At 41.1% G+C, this 13852-nt stretch overlaps 1 protein-coding gene across 1 annotated transcript in view; it reads right to left on the bottom strand.

The window, feature by feature from the left end:
* Positions 1–2467: 2467 nt before the first annotated feature.
* LOC105490913 (TNF receptor superfamily member 21) overlaps positions 2468–13852 on the bottom strand; it is a 73807-nt gene continuing 62422 nt past the window's right edge. Inside the window, exons 5-6 of the mRNA XM_011756890.2 lie at positions 6009–6237; positions 2468–3889 (exon numbers count right to left, since the gene is read on the bottom strand). Coding sequence (XP_011755192.1) covers positions 3660–3889; positions 6009–6237 — 459 coding nt within the window. The 3' untranslated portion in view covers positions 2468–3659. The remainder of the gene's footprint in view (positions 3890–6008; positions 6238–13852) is intronic.

Genomic DNA, 13852 nt, shown 5'->3' with positions numbered 1-13852 from the left:
CAGAATCTGTTTACTTCTCTCACATGGAAGTGGTATAATCTCCCATATTAGTGCTACCCTTTGCATGAAACTGAGGCATAATTGGCCTGTTTCAGGCTACCCAGTGTTATCTGATGACCAGGAGCATCCACATCACCCAGGAGCTTGTTATAAATGCAGCCTCAGGCCAACTGCAGTGGCTCACGCCTGCAATCCCAGCACTTCGGGAGGCCGAGGTGGGCGAATCACGAGGTCAGGAGTTCGAGACCAGCCTAGCCAACATAGTGAAACCCTGTCTCTACTAAAAATACAAAAAAAAAAGTAGCCGGGCATGGTGGCGGGCACCTGTAGTCCCAGCTACTTGGGAGGCTGAGGCAGAATTGCTTGAACCTGGGAGGCAGAGGCTGCAGTGAGCCGAGATTGTGCCACTGCACTCCAGCCTGGGTGACAGAGTGAGACTCCACCTAAAAAAAAAAAAAAAAAAGGAATGCAGCCTCAGCCCAGTCCCACAGACCAATTAAAACCCGATCTGCCTTTAAGATACCTAGGTGCTTCATTTGCATATTCAAGTTTAGGGAGCACAACATAGTGGCCTCAAATTCTGCATTCCTAACACAATGCTTCCTAGTGTTATGGATACTGCCGGTCCTCATCCACAGTGGCAAGGATCTAAAGCACTTTCTCTAAGTGTGGGAAACTCATTCTGGAATTCACCACAAACCTGAATCGAATTCTCTCCGAAACTGCCTTTTTGACTGACGGCTTATTCCCAGGTGATTAGTTACATGAAAGTTTGAGAACCACTGATGCAGGCCCAACTTTTTCCCAGAGCAGGAATCATTCTCTTATTTGAAAAGCAGCTCAGTCTAATTGCACTTAGCCTACATAAGCCTGGAGGAAAGTATATTACCCTCTGGAGAAAACTACATCATCCCTTCCTTAGCCCTTCAAATAACTGAAGCTCATCTTTCTCCTGCTGCCTGGTCTTCATTGTCAGGCTTAGATTTGCTGACAGTTGCTCCTGATTCTGTTTCTTACTCTTCTTGGTATCCCACTATATCCCCCTGACACACTGGAAACCTTTCACTTCAGCCATACTCCTCAAAGTAAGACAGCCCAAAGCTAGAGGAAAGCTCTGAAGCGAGCCACACAGTATAAAAATGACACTATCATCGGCTCTGATCAGAACTTTTTATTTTTTAATAATGCAGCTGGAGGTTGCATTCGTTTTAGAAAAGATATGTGTCATGTTAGTTCAATATTAAGCTTTCATTTAACCACATGTCCTATGTTCCTTCCCTATGGGTCATCAACTGATGTCACCTCATTCCAATACTTTCACAAGTACCGACTGAACTTGCATATAGGGCTTTACTTATAACCCAAATAAATTTCATCACTGTGATCTCTGCCCACTATTTCAGCCAATAAGGAATTTCTGGTCACTGGCCCTACATACACGGAACAGTCAGTCTTGGATACAGATAGTCAGAAGACATGGATTCAAGTCTGATCTCTACAACTTTGCTATAGGTCTTAGACAAGTTATTTGGCCTTTATAAGCCGGTTTTTTAATCTATGAAATGGACACAATAATAGTACCTATCCTATAGTTGTGAAGATTCAATAAAGTAATATAAAAATTACTTTGTAAAGTATAAACCTGTGTAAATGTGAGTTATTAATGAAAGCATCGCAAGATACAAGGTACAAATAATCCACAAACTTAACCGTAATAACAATTTGTTCATTCTTTGTGCTTTCTACCCCCACGTGAAATTAGTGGCAGTTCTGAAATCCTCTGAAATGCAAACTCTTGTCTCCTCCACTACCATCTGTGACCGATTCTAGTTTGCTTTCCTTCCTTACAGAGTTTCTGTCTTTTGTCGACAAAAGAAGGGGAAAGCCAGTGTAAGAACCAGTGTCATTAAATACCAGGATAGTTCTCTAGAAACCAACCATGTGGAAGCGGATGAAACCAGAAAAACCCTTTAATGTCGTTGACGTGGGTGTCCAAATGTTCAAGCAAGGCATCCACTTCCAGTTTCTCATGGGAAGAGGAACTTAAAATTGCTGAGGTTCTGGTTGTTGGAATTCTGTAGAGCCATGGTCCCCAAGAAAAGGGAGACACGCAATGAATACCAACGTGAGATCTCACCCTGCCTCAAGACCATGAGAGTCCTCTGAACTTATTCAGGAACAATGAGGTATCTACCCATTTCCTATAATAAGGACAGTCTCAAAAACTGAATTCTCAGATTTAACCCAAAAGACTAGGAAATGCTTGGTAGTTTTCACTGAAGTCTCTCCCTACGAAACTCCAGGTACCTTTCCAAACACAAACCTTTGCAAATTTCCACGATTTACAGATTAGAATGGCTGAGGTTTTTAGAACACACATACTTTTGCAAAAGACTAATCAACACACAACTAGAGGAAATGTACAAAGCAAGAGATTTAACGATTAAATACAGTCGGACTACTTAAGTAACAAACACCTAATGTTTATTAATAAATTAGTACACTTGAAGGCATTTTTCTGATATCGGTCCTTCACCACTACCCATGAACCCCGCCCACAAAAAGGGAGTCCACGCCACCTCTGCATTGGAATCTGGCAACTGAGCATTAGAAGGTACATTTGTAAATGGGAGCATAGTTGCAAATATATCAGACAAGGGTTCTTATAGCTGCAGCCATTTTTAATTAAAGTAATTGGTGAAGGAATCCCACCAAGACCAAGGCCTTGAGAGCAGATTGGACCTATTGACTATATGTATATAAAAAACAAGACATATGTTAAAGCAAAGCTGGGCAAACTCTCTATGGAAAGGGTGCCACTGGCACTGGATTTTGACTTTCCAAAGTGCAGCAATGTGTTCCAGAACAGCTCAATTCTTAAAAGGTGAAGTTCAAGTTCTTTGGTGGCCCAGTTGTCAAGCCACTTAAATAGCAAATCCTGATGGCTTGAGGATATCATTTCTCCAGCCCAGAGCATATTAGCATAAGAAGAGTACAAGTAATCAAGCATTCTACACAGTGTCCAGGTGAAAACCATACAATCAGCAACAGTGTGGTCAAGTTTCAGCCATGAATATGAACTATACAAGACGTATTTAAACGATAACTCAAAGTTGAATTGCATTACAGTAACTCAAATGGGGTCTTAAATTTTCTTAATCTTTAAGAAAATTTATAAAGGACAAATAATAATAAAAATAGTAATAATATTTGTTTTTAAAAAGTAGGTGTGAATGTTAAGAGACTTAAAGACTGCTTATAGGATTCACAAGATGCCATTATACTTTTAAGAAGTTAAGAGCCTCACAATCCAGTGTGTGGGAAAAGTCACACTGCATTTATGGTAAGTTAAGTAAATTTAAAGTGCACAGAACAATCTTGAAAATACGTAAGAAGGCAAAATGGAGAAAATATGGAACTTAAAAAACTTTAGTGGTGGGTATTTCACAACAGTTACACCTTGCAAAGGCTTATAAACCAACTTCCCAGAAGAGTTATTTAAAAAAAGAGAGAGAAAGAAAGAACTCAAGCACTGGCCATATACTCTGTTAAACACACACACACACACCCCAAACAACAAAAATCAGAAACAGAAGAAAATAAAAAAAACCACCCTGCCACTAAATTCAGTAATTTCCAGAATGCAGTAACCCTATGTTCTACAGCAGGTCAGGAAGATGGCTATAAACAGAGTCCAGGAGGGTCTGGCTGGCTTCCTGGCTCTTGACTCCAATAATTTCGAATAGCCGGTCCAGTTTGTCCTCAGCCTGGGGAATCTCTTCAATCACCCGCAGCTCCTCAGGATTTAGAATATGGAGCATGTCATCAAAGATAGGCTGCAAGTCACAGGGGTCCAGGCGTACCTGCCGCAACACTGTGTCCTTCTTTTCTGCAGAGAAGAGAGGGAAGCAAAGACAGCTGTAAGGTGACTGTACTGGCAAGGCCTGGGGGAAGGAGAGGGGGTCCTGGAGAGAGATACATCTATTTCCTCCCCAGCCTATTATTATCCTTCCTCCATTACAGTGAGAGAGTGAGTGACCCTCTGGCACATTCGAAACAACACAAGAGTTTTTACTGGCATTGCACGTGTAAGATAGCAAACAAGATTTGCCTGATAGAGAGCAGCCAAAGTCTTGCTTGAATAGCTTGCTGAGGTATCGTTAATGTGACATTTGCTTAGACTTAACTAACTTCTAAATTATTTTGGAATTCAGAAGGTGAATGGTGAGATACTTAAAGAAACCAAAGAAACAAAAACACAAAACTAAAAAACTTTTACTACTTTCCCTAGCTGTAATGTGTTTACTAAACTATGATATACATAGGCCCACGCCTTTTCCAAATGATCAAAAATTCTAAGACAAAGTAGTCTACTTATCTGACTTTCCGATTACATTGTGATACTTTAGAACTAAACTGCTGAGAGAGTAAAAGCACATAAATAAGAAAATATTATTTCTTCTCAGGTCATACCTTACATTGGGATGAGGAACTATAACTTTTATTACTATCAAAAAGCACCTTTTGTAAAATATAATATATAACATAAATATAAACTAAAATATAAATATTTTATGTAAATGTAAAAGAGATTAATATAAATATATAAAGTATATAAATTATAAATATGTAAATAAAACATTTTATAAATACATAAAATATCAAATATAACCCTTTCACTAAAATATAACTGGAATTACCCAAAACTAGAAAATTTCTTTAAAAACTGTCATAGTGTATGCTAATTCCCTAACCGATACTAAAAATTAAAAGTTGCAAATTCTTTGCCAAAACTACCAATCCATAATGTTTAAAATATTGGTATTTGCAATGTAGTTTAACAAAGTGAATTTTGGGGTATTTTTAAGTCACTAAAACCTGTAGTTTTCTTTCTTTTTTTTTTTTTTTGAGACAAAGTTTTGCTCTTGTCACCCGGTCTGGAGTGCAGTGGCACGATCTCAGCTCACTGCAACCTCTGCCTCTCGGGTTCAAGTGATTCTTTTGCCTCAGCCTCCGAGTAGCTGGAACTGCAGCGGGCTAATTTTTCTTTTTTTTAGTAGAGATGGGGTTTCACCATGTTGGCCAGGCTGATCTCTAGCTTCTGGCCTCAAGCGATCCGCCAACCTCAGCTTCCCGAAGTGCTGGGATTACAGGCGTGAGCCACCGCACCCGGCTAGAACCACTTTATCAATGATGCTCAAGCTTGGACATTGTGCCTACCATCTGGATATGGTGCCAGCCAGAGCCTGGACTTATAAAGAGGCAAATGAGGCACTCGCCCCTGGTACAAAATTTAAGGTGGCACCACAAAACTCAGTAGTCAAGTTAAATTTCAACGAAATGGGTTTTTTTGGTTTAGGGGTTTTTTGTTTGTTTTTGAGACAGGGTCTTGCTCTGTTACCAGGTAACAGAGTGGCACAAACTCCTGGGCTCAAGGGATCCTCCTGCCTTAGCCTCTGGAGCTGCTGGGACAACAGGTTAATTTTTAATTTTTTGTAGAGACCACATCTTGCTTTGTTGCCTAGGCTGGTCTCGAACTCCCGGTCTCAAGTGATTGGCCCACCTCGGCCTTCCAAAGTGCTGGGATTACAGGCATGAGCTGCTGCGCACGGCCTAAAACCTGTACTTCTGACTCTTCAGATAAGTTCAACTTTAAATCTTTGGACACAGCAAGCTTGGTAAATAATTTTCAAAAATCTTGCCAGACTACATTTTATCAGGCCTTCCCCGAAACACTCATTTGATAGCATCATGAGGCCAAAGGGTGGCCCATAGCTCTCCACCAGGCAGTGTGAGCTGTAAAGATTTCGGAGGCGTGTCTTCGCCAGCCAATGGCGAGGTTTTTCTCCGGCCAGCGTATCTTGAAGTTTTGGACTGGTCTTCCTGGGCAGGTAATTCAGATGACTCACCTCTCAACTACAACTGGACTGTGGAAGGGGAGGGACAAATCCCAGGGGCTCTTCGGGGGGTTTAAAGTGCGTGTGTGAGGTCTGCTGAGATGCCTGTACCTTTGGTAATAAAGGAACCGTTCCTGCTTAGCGCCGAGGAGCCGCTGGATGTAGAGTCACAGCGGAGAAGGGGCTCCGACTCATCCACGAAGAAGCCCTTGTTCTTGTCCTGGGGGGAAGGCTCCACCGTCAGGAGAGCGGAATTCTCAAGTTTCGCGTTGGGGCTGGGGATGGGGCTCGGGCTAAGCGGGCTGGGGCTCATCGGGAGAGCCAGTTTGTCAGTTTCCAGCTGTAGGAGGGAACATTTTTTTTTATTATATATAGACAAAAACAAAAACAAAAAAACAGTAAAATTAAAATCCCTCCTCAGAGGCTATTTTTTTCCCATTTAATATTTTATATATTCATCCTCCCATTTCAGTTGACCATAACTTATTTATATGATTACTAGACATACACACAGACTTTTAAACCCTTCAAAACTACAGTGAGGATATGCATGAGTACTAAAAACTGGGAGGCATATGAACCAAGCTATTATCTCAGGGGATTAGAAGGGAACATGGGTGTAAGGAGAAAGATCCCCAATTTAAAATATAATTTTGTAGAGCCGAAAGGAGTCTTAGATATAATTTACTATTATGAGCTGAATGAATTATGCCCCTCCATGTTGAAGCCCTGACCCCCAGTACCTCAGAATGTGACTATTGGGAGAGAGGGCCTTTAAAGAGGTAATTATGGTAAAATGAGGTCATTAGGGTTGGCTACACTCCAATATAACTGGTGCCTTTAATAAAAAGAAGAGATGAGGACACAAACGCACACAGAGGGAAGACACAGTGAAGACGTGGTGAGAAGTCAGCCATCTACAAGCCAAGAGAGAGACCTCAGAAGACAGCTTTCTAAGGTTCCAGAATTGTGAGAAGATCAATTTCTGTGGTTTAAGCCCTCAGTCTGCGATCCTTTGTTACCGCAGTGCTCGCTGACTCTTACACTCAGCTTCACAGGGAATGAAACTGGGGCCTGGAGAAGTGAAGTGACTTCCTTTACAGGGAAGTCACAGAACTAAAACTAGACCCCAGGTTTTCTGACTCCCATTTCAAATGCTCAGGAAAAAAACTGCTAAAATTAAGAATGAGAACAGGAGAAAATGAGAGGCGTCGGTGGCTGGGAGGAGAGAGTAATGACCGAAAGGACAGAACAGAGACTGTGAAGATTGCATTCTGGAGTGGGGAGGTCAGAGAGACAATACCAAACATACAAGATGGTTTCAGATAAAGATGGTGAGCTTCACCACCACTCTGGCTGGTGGGTAGAGAATGGATTTTAGGGAGGCAAGAATCAAAGTAGGGAGAGCAGTTAGGACGCTCCTACAGTGGCTACATACAGTATGACTATGACTTGTACTGGGGGCGTGCAGTGGAGATAGTGGGGAGTGATAGGTGATGTGACCTCATTTTACCAGTGAAGTGACTGGGGCCCAAAGAGAGCACACAGCTACTGGGAGAAAGCAAGCAACTCAGGCCTGCTTGACATCTCTCTTTGGCCCTTTCATTTGAAAAAATACATCAGAACTCTGGCAGGCACTTGTGGCCTCTCCTAGTAATTGACTTTATCTTTTTATTGGCTCTTCGGACATGGATTAAAAATCCTGGGAGCCAGTTGGCCCGATCACCCAGAGCAGGGTTCAGGGAATGATGGGCACTCTCCCCAAGCTGTTAATCACCACTCAGAATCCTCAGCCCTTCACTCACACACTTCAAGTAAAATGTTTTCAAGCTCTTCGACGAAGATATTGATATTTCAGAGTATTACAAGGAATAGTTATATAAAGCACAAACCAAACACAACTGCTTCTTTTACAAATTTTAAGGCCTGAGAAATTCTTGCAACTGATTTCAGATTGTGAAAGACAACTGATGACTGACTGCACATGTCTAATGTTCCAACAGCGTTTTTCCTCTGAACCACCACCCTCGCCCTGCTGCTGCTTCCAGTGCAAGTTTCAGACTTGGGAAACATGCATACCTAGCAGTCCCTTTCTGATCTACAGACAAATGTTATGTATACGCTTGTAAAATTTTAATTCCATTGACCCTGGCACATGCCCCTCCTCCTTGAAAATGCACATGGCCATTTATGCCAACACACTTCATTTATGTTTTGTTTTGTTTTTTGTTTGTTTTGAGACAGAGTCTCGCTCTCATCCCCAGGCTGGAGTGCAGTGGCGCGATCTCAGCTCACTGCAAGCTCTGCCTCCTGGGTTCACGCCATTCTCCTGCCTCAGCATCCCCAGTAGCTGGGACTATAGGTGACTGCCACCACGCCTGGCTAAATTTTTTGTATTTTTAGTAGAGACGGGGTTTCACTGTGTTAGCCAGGATGGTCTCAATCTCCTGACCTCCAACACACTTTTTAAATTCATTCAGTTACACAAAGAACATTTGTCTACATTCTGGTTCTCGGGGACAATACATTGGAAGACATGGTCAGTCAACATAGTACACTGTTCTTGCTTAAAAAGGAAATTCCCACCCACAAATCACATGCCAACAAACCAAAAAGTCCACCCACCTATTTCCTAAATTCATTTGAAAACTTTAAATGTTTAATTTTCCCCCCAATTTTGCCAAAAGGTCCTATAGCAAAAATTAAGCGCACGATTTCCAACATAATTGGAAAGACAGAATGCTGAACTGATGCTCTCCTGTAATTAGCAATGAATCAGGTGAATATGAAAATGCCCCTACAAATGATACTAGCATCACAACAGAGCTCACAAGCGTTGCTAAAGTCAGAGACCATTTAAAAATCATCTTTCTAGAAAATCTACTCAGTTACTAAGTATAAGTATCTCTTAATTTGTGCAACAGTAGCTGGTTGCATTCTGACTTCATCTAAAGTTGTTTTCATTTTTTCTCAAAAGAAAAAATAATGTTCACAGAAATTTCTTTCCTCGCTTTACCATAATATATACAATATCCATCAAAGCTGGTTTGCAGTACTGCTACTGTACTAAGCATTGTGTTACTTCTGCTTTCTAATCAGAGCACTGAGTCATCAGAATATGTGGAATAAATTAATTGCTTGTTTTATTAATTCTGAAAGTTCACGGTTCAGTATTCTGAGTTTAGAGCCAATGAAGAACACCTACAATAAGATTTAGGTATTAAAGAGAAGACAAATACTCTAAACAAGAAAGCCGTATTTCCAGAGAAGAGGATCCTCTTATAAAAACTTTGAGCATAAACTTACCAAGATACTCATAAAATAAAATAATTTATATCCTAAGGTTCTTTGAGCTTTCCAAATTCTCTATAAAGATATATTAGGCTGGGCACGGTGACTCACGCCTGTAATCCCAGCACTTTGGGAGGCCGAGATGGGTGGATCACTTGAGGTCAGGAGTTCAAGACCAGCCTGGGCAACATGGTGAAACCTTGTCTCTACTAAAAATACAAAAATGAGCCAGGTGTGGTGGTGTGCGCCTGTAATCCCAACTACTTGGGAGTCTGAGGCAGGAGAATCACTTGAACTCGGGAGGTGGAGGTTGCAGTGAGCCAAGATCGTGCCACTGCATTCCAGCCTGGGTGACAGGGGGAGACTCTGTCTCAAAAAAAAAAAAAAAGAAAGAAAGAAAGAAAAGAAAAAAGAAAAAAAGATATATTAACTTTTACAGCTAGAAAATCAATAAATGTTGTTTTTAAAAGCAGCCACCACCGATAAGTATATTTTCCTTCGGCTACCTTGAAAATGTTGTGACCGCAGCAGCTCTTATTTATATGGGTAGCCAAGAAACAGGGTAGCAGGAAGATTATCAATGTGGCTGAGCTCCTCTCTATACTTCTGTGAAATGTTCATGGACTTGGCATTCATACCATGCCCCAACTTATTTCAATGAGGCAGATATTAAGAAAATGTGTCCTGTAAAGGCAATGTATCTGTCACTTTTTTGAAGCTCCTTTGGAGAAACTTGAAAACTATAGTTCTTTTTGCTTACTGCCATGACGTAATCCTAACTTGGAAGACTCACATGAGAAATGAGGTGGGGACAGTAAAAAGACCAGAATGGTAGGGGGCATGGAGTGCTCCCAAAGCAGCCCAAAAGGGAACAATTCTATTTTGTGAACTTCAAGAACGTGGCATTTCTTTTGGCCAAACAAGTCCCAAATGTCCTTCTGATTAGTTTCCATGCAAACACACTTAGTCCTTCCAGATACTTATTAGTCCAAACTGATAAGGGAAGAAAGATAAATGGTTCAACTTACTCAAGGCTGAGTCACACCTAAAGCTCTGCTGCTGAACTAACAATTTTCCTTTCCAAGCATCTCTACCACTGAGTACAAGGAACCATCCAAACGGATTAGGTAAACAGACTACTGCTGGAAATCTGGGAATCTGAACATCTCTGGGCTACTGAGTTTGGTAGCAGTGTTTATGAGAATAATGATTTAACTTACATCTGGATTGTACCACAGTGAGCCATGACTGTCATCATTGCCCTTCCCCATTTCCAGCTGTGACCTTGCCAACCCTACATTCCCACACCAACCAGACTTCTAAAAAACTGAAGGACCCACTCTAGGTGCTCAACCAAATCAAAATTGGAAACTGAGGCTGGGTGCAGTGGCTTACACCTGTAATCCCAACACTTTGGGAGGCTGAATGGGCAGATCACTGTAGGTCAGGAGTCCAAGACCAGCCTGGCCAACATAGCGAAACCCTGTCTCTACTAAAACTACAAAAATTAGCCGAGTGTGGTGGCACATGCCTGTAATCCTAGCTACTCAGGAGGCTGAGGCAGGAGGATCACTTGAACCCGAGAGGCAGAGGTTGCAGTGAGGCAAGATCGTGCCACTGCACTCCAGCCTGGGCGACAGAGCAAGACTCCATCTCAAAAAAAAAAAAAGAAAAGAAAAGAAAAAAGAAAAAGAAATGGAAACTTTAGCTCAAAAATAATTCTCCACTTCTAATAACAAACTGAAAAATCACTTCCCTGTTGACTGGCCTTTCCTGAGATGACACACTGGTGAGGGTTGCAGTATTCCCCTAGGCCCTGGGGATGGCAGAGCCATGGATGGTAAAGGAAAATCCTTCCAAGTTTTATTCATGACAAGGGTGGTAGAGAAATGAAATAAGATTTCGAGGCAGCAAGATCTGGCAGCATTCCTGAGTAGACTCTGAGAGCAGGAATGGGCGAGAACTCCAGCCTCAGCTGCCACCTGTGTGGCATGCACTTCATGTTCCCCATAGTCAGCTCCTAAAAATCGAAGTCATGACAATCCTGGAAAAAGCATTGCAAGAAAAGAGAGACGACGTAACACTACTAACTGTGTGGTGCTAGGAAAACCACTTCCCTCATCAGACCTGTGGTCTCATTTCTAACCTAAACAGGTTAGACCAGGTCACTTTTGTGTTCCTTCCATTCAAATTATGTCTTAGTTATTGCTGGTTTTACTGTTGCTACTTCATTCTCCTCATGCCCTAATCCCCCACTCCAATTCTCTTTCCCCTTCCAAGTTACCCCCAACTGAACTACCTACTCAACTAAAGTTTACCACAAAGTTATTTTCAATTACTACCCAATTACTATCTCCCTGTGGTTGCACAATCTGTTTTCATAAAACTAATTAATGACTTTGATGCAACAGTAACCCCCTGAAATGAAGTACTAATTACCTGGCATGGATGCTCTTTGCCAGCCTGCTAACATGGTTCAATTGAACCCCTTGGCTCCTGACACTACCCAGTTCAATAACACCAGGCCCCCTTTCCCTAATATAACCAGATATGCCTGATAGTCCCCAGCAGAAAGCTCCTTACAGTAAAGTCGCTGTTTTGATTTACTTTTCCCTCCAGACCTCATTCAGCACTTAGAAAGAAGGAAGAGTTCTATGTTACATTTGTGAAAATCTCTATCACTTTAATAATGGTTTTTAAAAGCCCTTTGCTAAATCTAACTGAAACTTATTGCTGTTCCACATGAGGTAACAAAAACAGACCCGAAGAAATAAGCCATTGCCGGTACTGTGCTAGGTGACTCAGCAGAAAGTATCTGTGATTCGTTTGCTGCTAAGGAAGTTGTATCAGCCCCATTTTATAGATGAGGAAACTGAGGCTCTAAGAGGTAATAACTTGCCCCGAGCCATAGAAACAGGATTCAAGACCAGGTCTGTCCAGTTTCAAGGTTACCCTCTTTGCTGACAAGTCACTTCCCTGTCTGGACCCCACAGCATTTAGAGAGAATTGACAAAACCTGTAATCTGATCACAAGCAATCACATGACCACAAGGCATTGCCTGAGCCCCTCTGCCAGAGTGAAGGGGGTAGAGGTGAGATCTGTAAGTACCTGGGACTCAATGGCAGATTTACACTCCAGCTGGATGATTGCCCTGAGATAAATATGAAAAATTCTGTAAGTACCAGATACCTCAACTGTAGTCAATAACTTTGTTTTCTATTGAAAATATTTCAGATCCCAACAGACCAGTGGCTGGTTTAAAAAAAAAAAAAAAAAAATTCAATTTCTACTAAAAGTTTATCTCAAAGGAATTCTAGTCACAAATAAATATAAAATTACAACTATTTAAGAATTATGATATTATCTCAAGCCCATTTCCCCTGCTTTCCCAGCTGTCCACACAATCAAAATCAAATTAGATTTCAAGACCTTCTATAGGCCTATATAGGCATATAAGATTGGGCTCTGGGAGGAAAAAAAGGCATATTTCCTTTGCCAGAAAAGTATTTCTTGATATCTGAATCTATGGGGTCTTTAGAGAAAAGGAATTCAGATAATAAGAAATGCTTTCTTATTCAAATCTATGTGGTTCCAGGATTTCAGATATAAACGAGGGTTCATATAATGAGGGTTACCAGCCTGATCACGAAACAATTTATCTGAATCTATTCAATTCCTAAGTTCCGACACTGTAGAATACTTGTATATAATGGTTTCTCCCTTAAAAAATAAAAACAAATACATCACCCTAAAAAGAAAAACTTTCAAATGATGAGAGACAATGATTTTTAAAATTATTCTTCTGAGTGTGAATTCTTGTTCAATTCAATCCCGAGTAAGGGGTCTTCACAAGTAGAACCCAAATATACTCAAATATTTTGCAAACAAAAATCTTAAGAGGCAAATGGAAAAATGCTGATTTCTAAACGCTTGAAAGAAGGATTATCAGTTATAAGAAATTTAGGGAAAGTCTTCGAAACGGGAATATGGACTGGAAACGTATACATACATAGATAAAGCAAATATGCCAAAATGTGAATAATTATTGAATCTAGATGGTAGATTTATTATTTGTGGTAATGTGCTTCCAAATTTTCTTTGCTTTGTAAGGCTTCTCTTAAAACGTTATTTTAAAAAATTAAAGAGAAGGGCCAAGAGTTAAGTAACTTTAAGACAAAAATTCCCCAAACTTTTCCTGAGCTTCTGATCGTTGAGTTAAAACCTCTTGTTTTCTTTCCTTCTTTCTTCTTCTCCTGTGCAGCGCAGACTTTAGTGCATGAAGCAAGGAGGTGCTTCCACTGCAGAAGTAGGGAACAGCACCAACACTTAAATCTAAATTGTCCATTGCCAAGTGGACAGCGAGGGCCATCTGCTGTCTAGAGCTCCCTGGGATCACTGGATGTCATGGGATGGAAGAAGGAACAGGAGTACAACACCAAGATGTTCTGCTCAGCTTCCTTGGGAGCCCTTAAGCCAGGCCACAGAGATGCATAGGTGAGTGAACCTTAAGCTGGGAGCCAATGCAGAGCCTGCAGAACAAACTCACCCACCATCAAGGGAATCTAGGATTAACCTAGCCAAAAAAATGCCAAAACCACTGGGGAATTAGTTTTAAAAACTCCCACTCACCCTAGATCTGTTCAAGCACAAAATAATGAAAAGG

This window comes from Macaca nemestrina, chromosome 5 (assembly GCF_043159975.1).
Source record: "Macaca nemestrina isolate mMacNem1 chromosome 5, mMacNem.hap1, whole genome shotgun sequence".
Classification (NCBI taxonomy): domain Eukaryota; kingdom Metazoa; phylum Chordata; class Mammalia; order Primates; family Cercopithecidae; genus Macaca; species Macaca nemestrina.
This window is presented reverse-complemented; position numbering and strand designations above follow the sequence as displayed.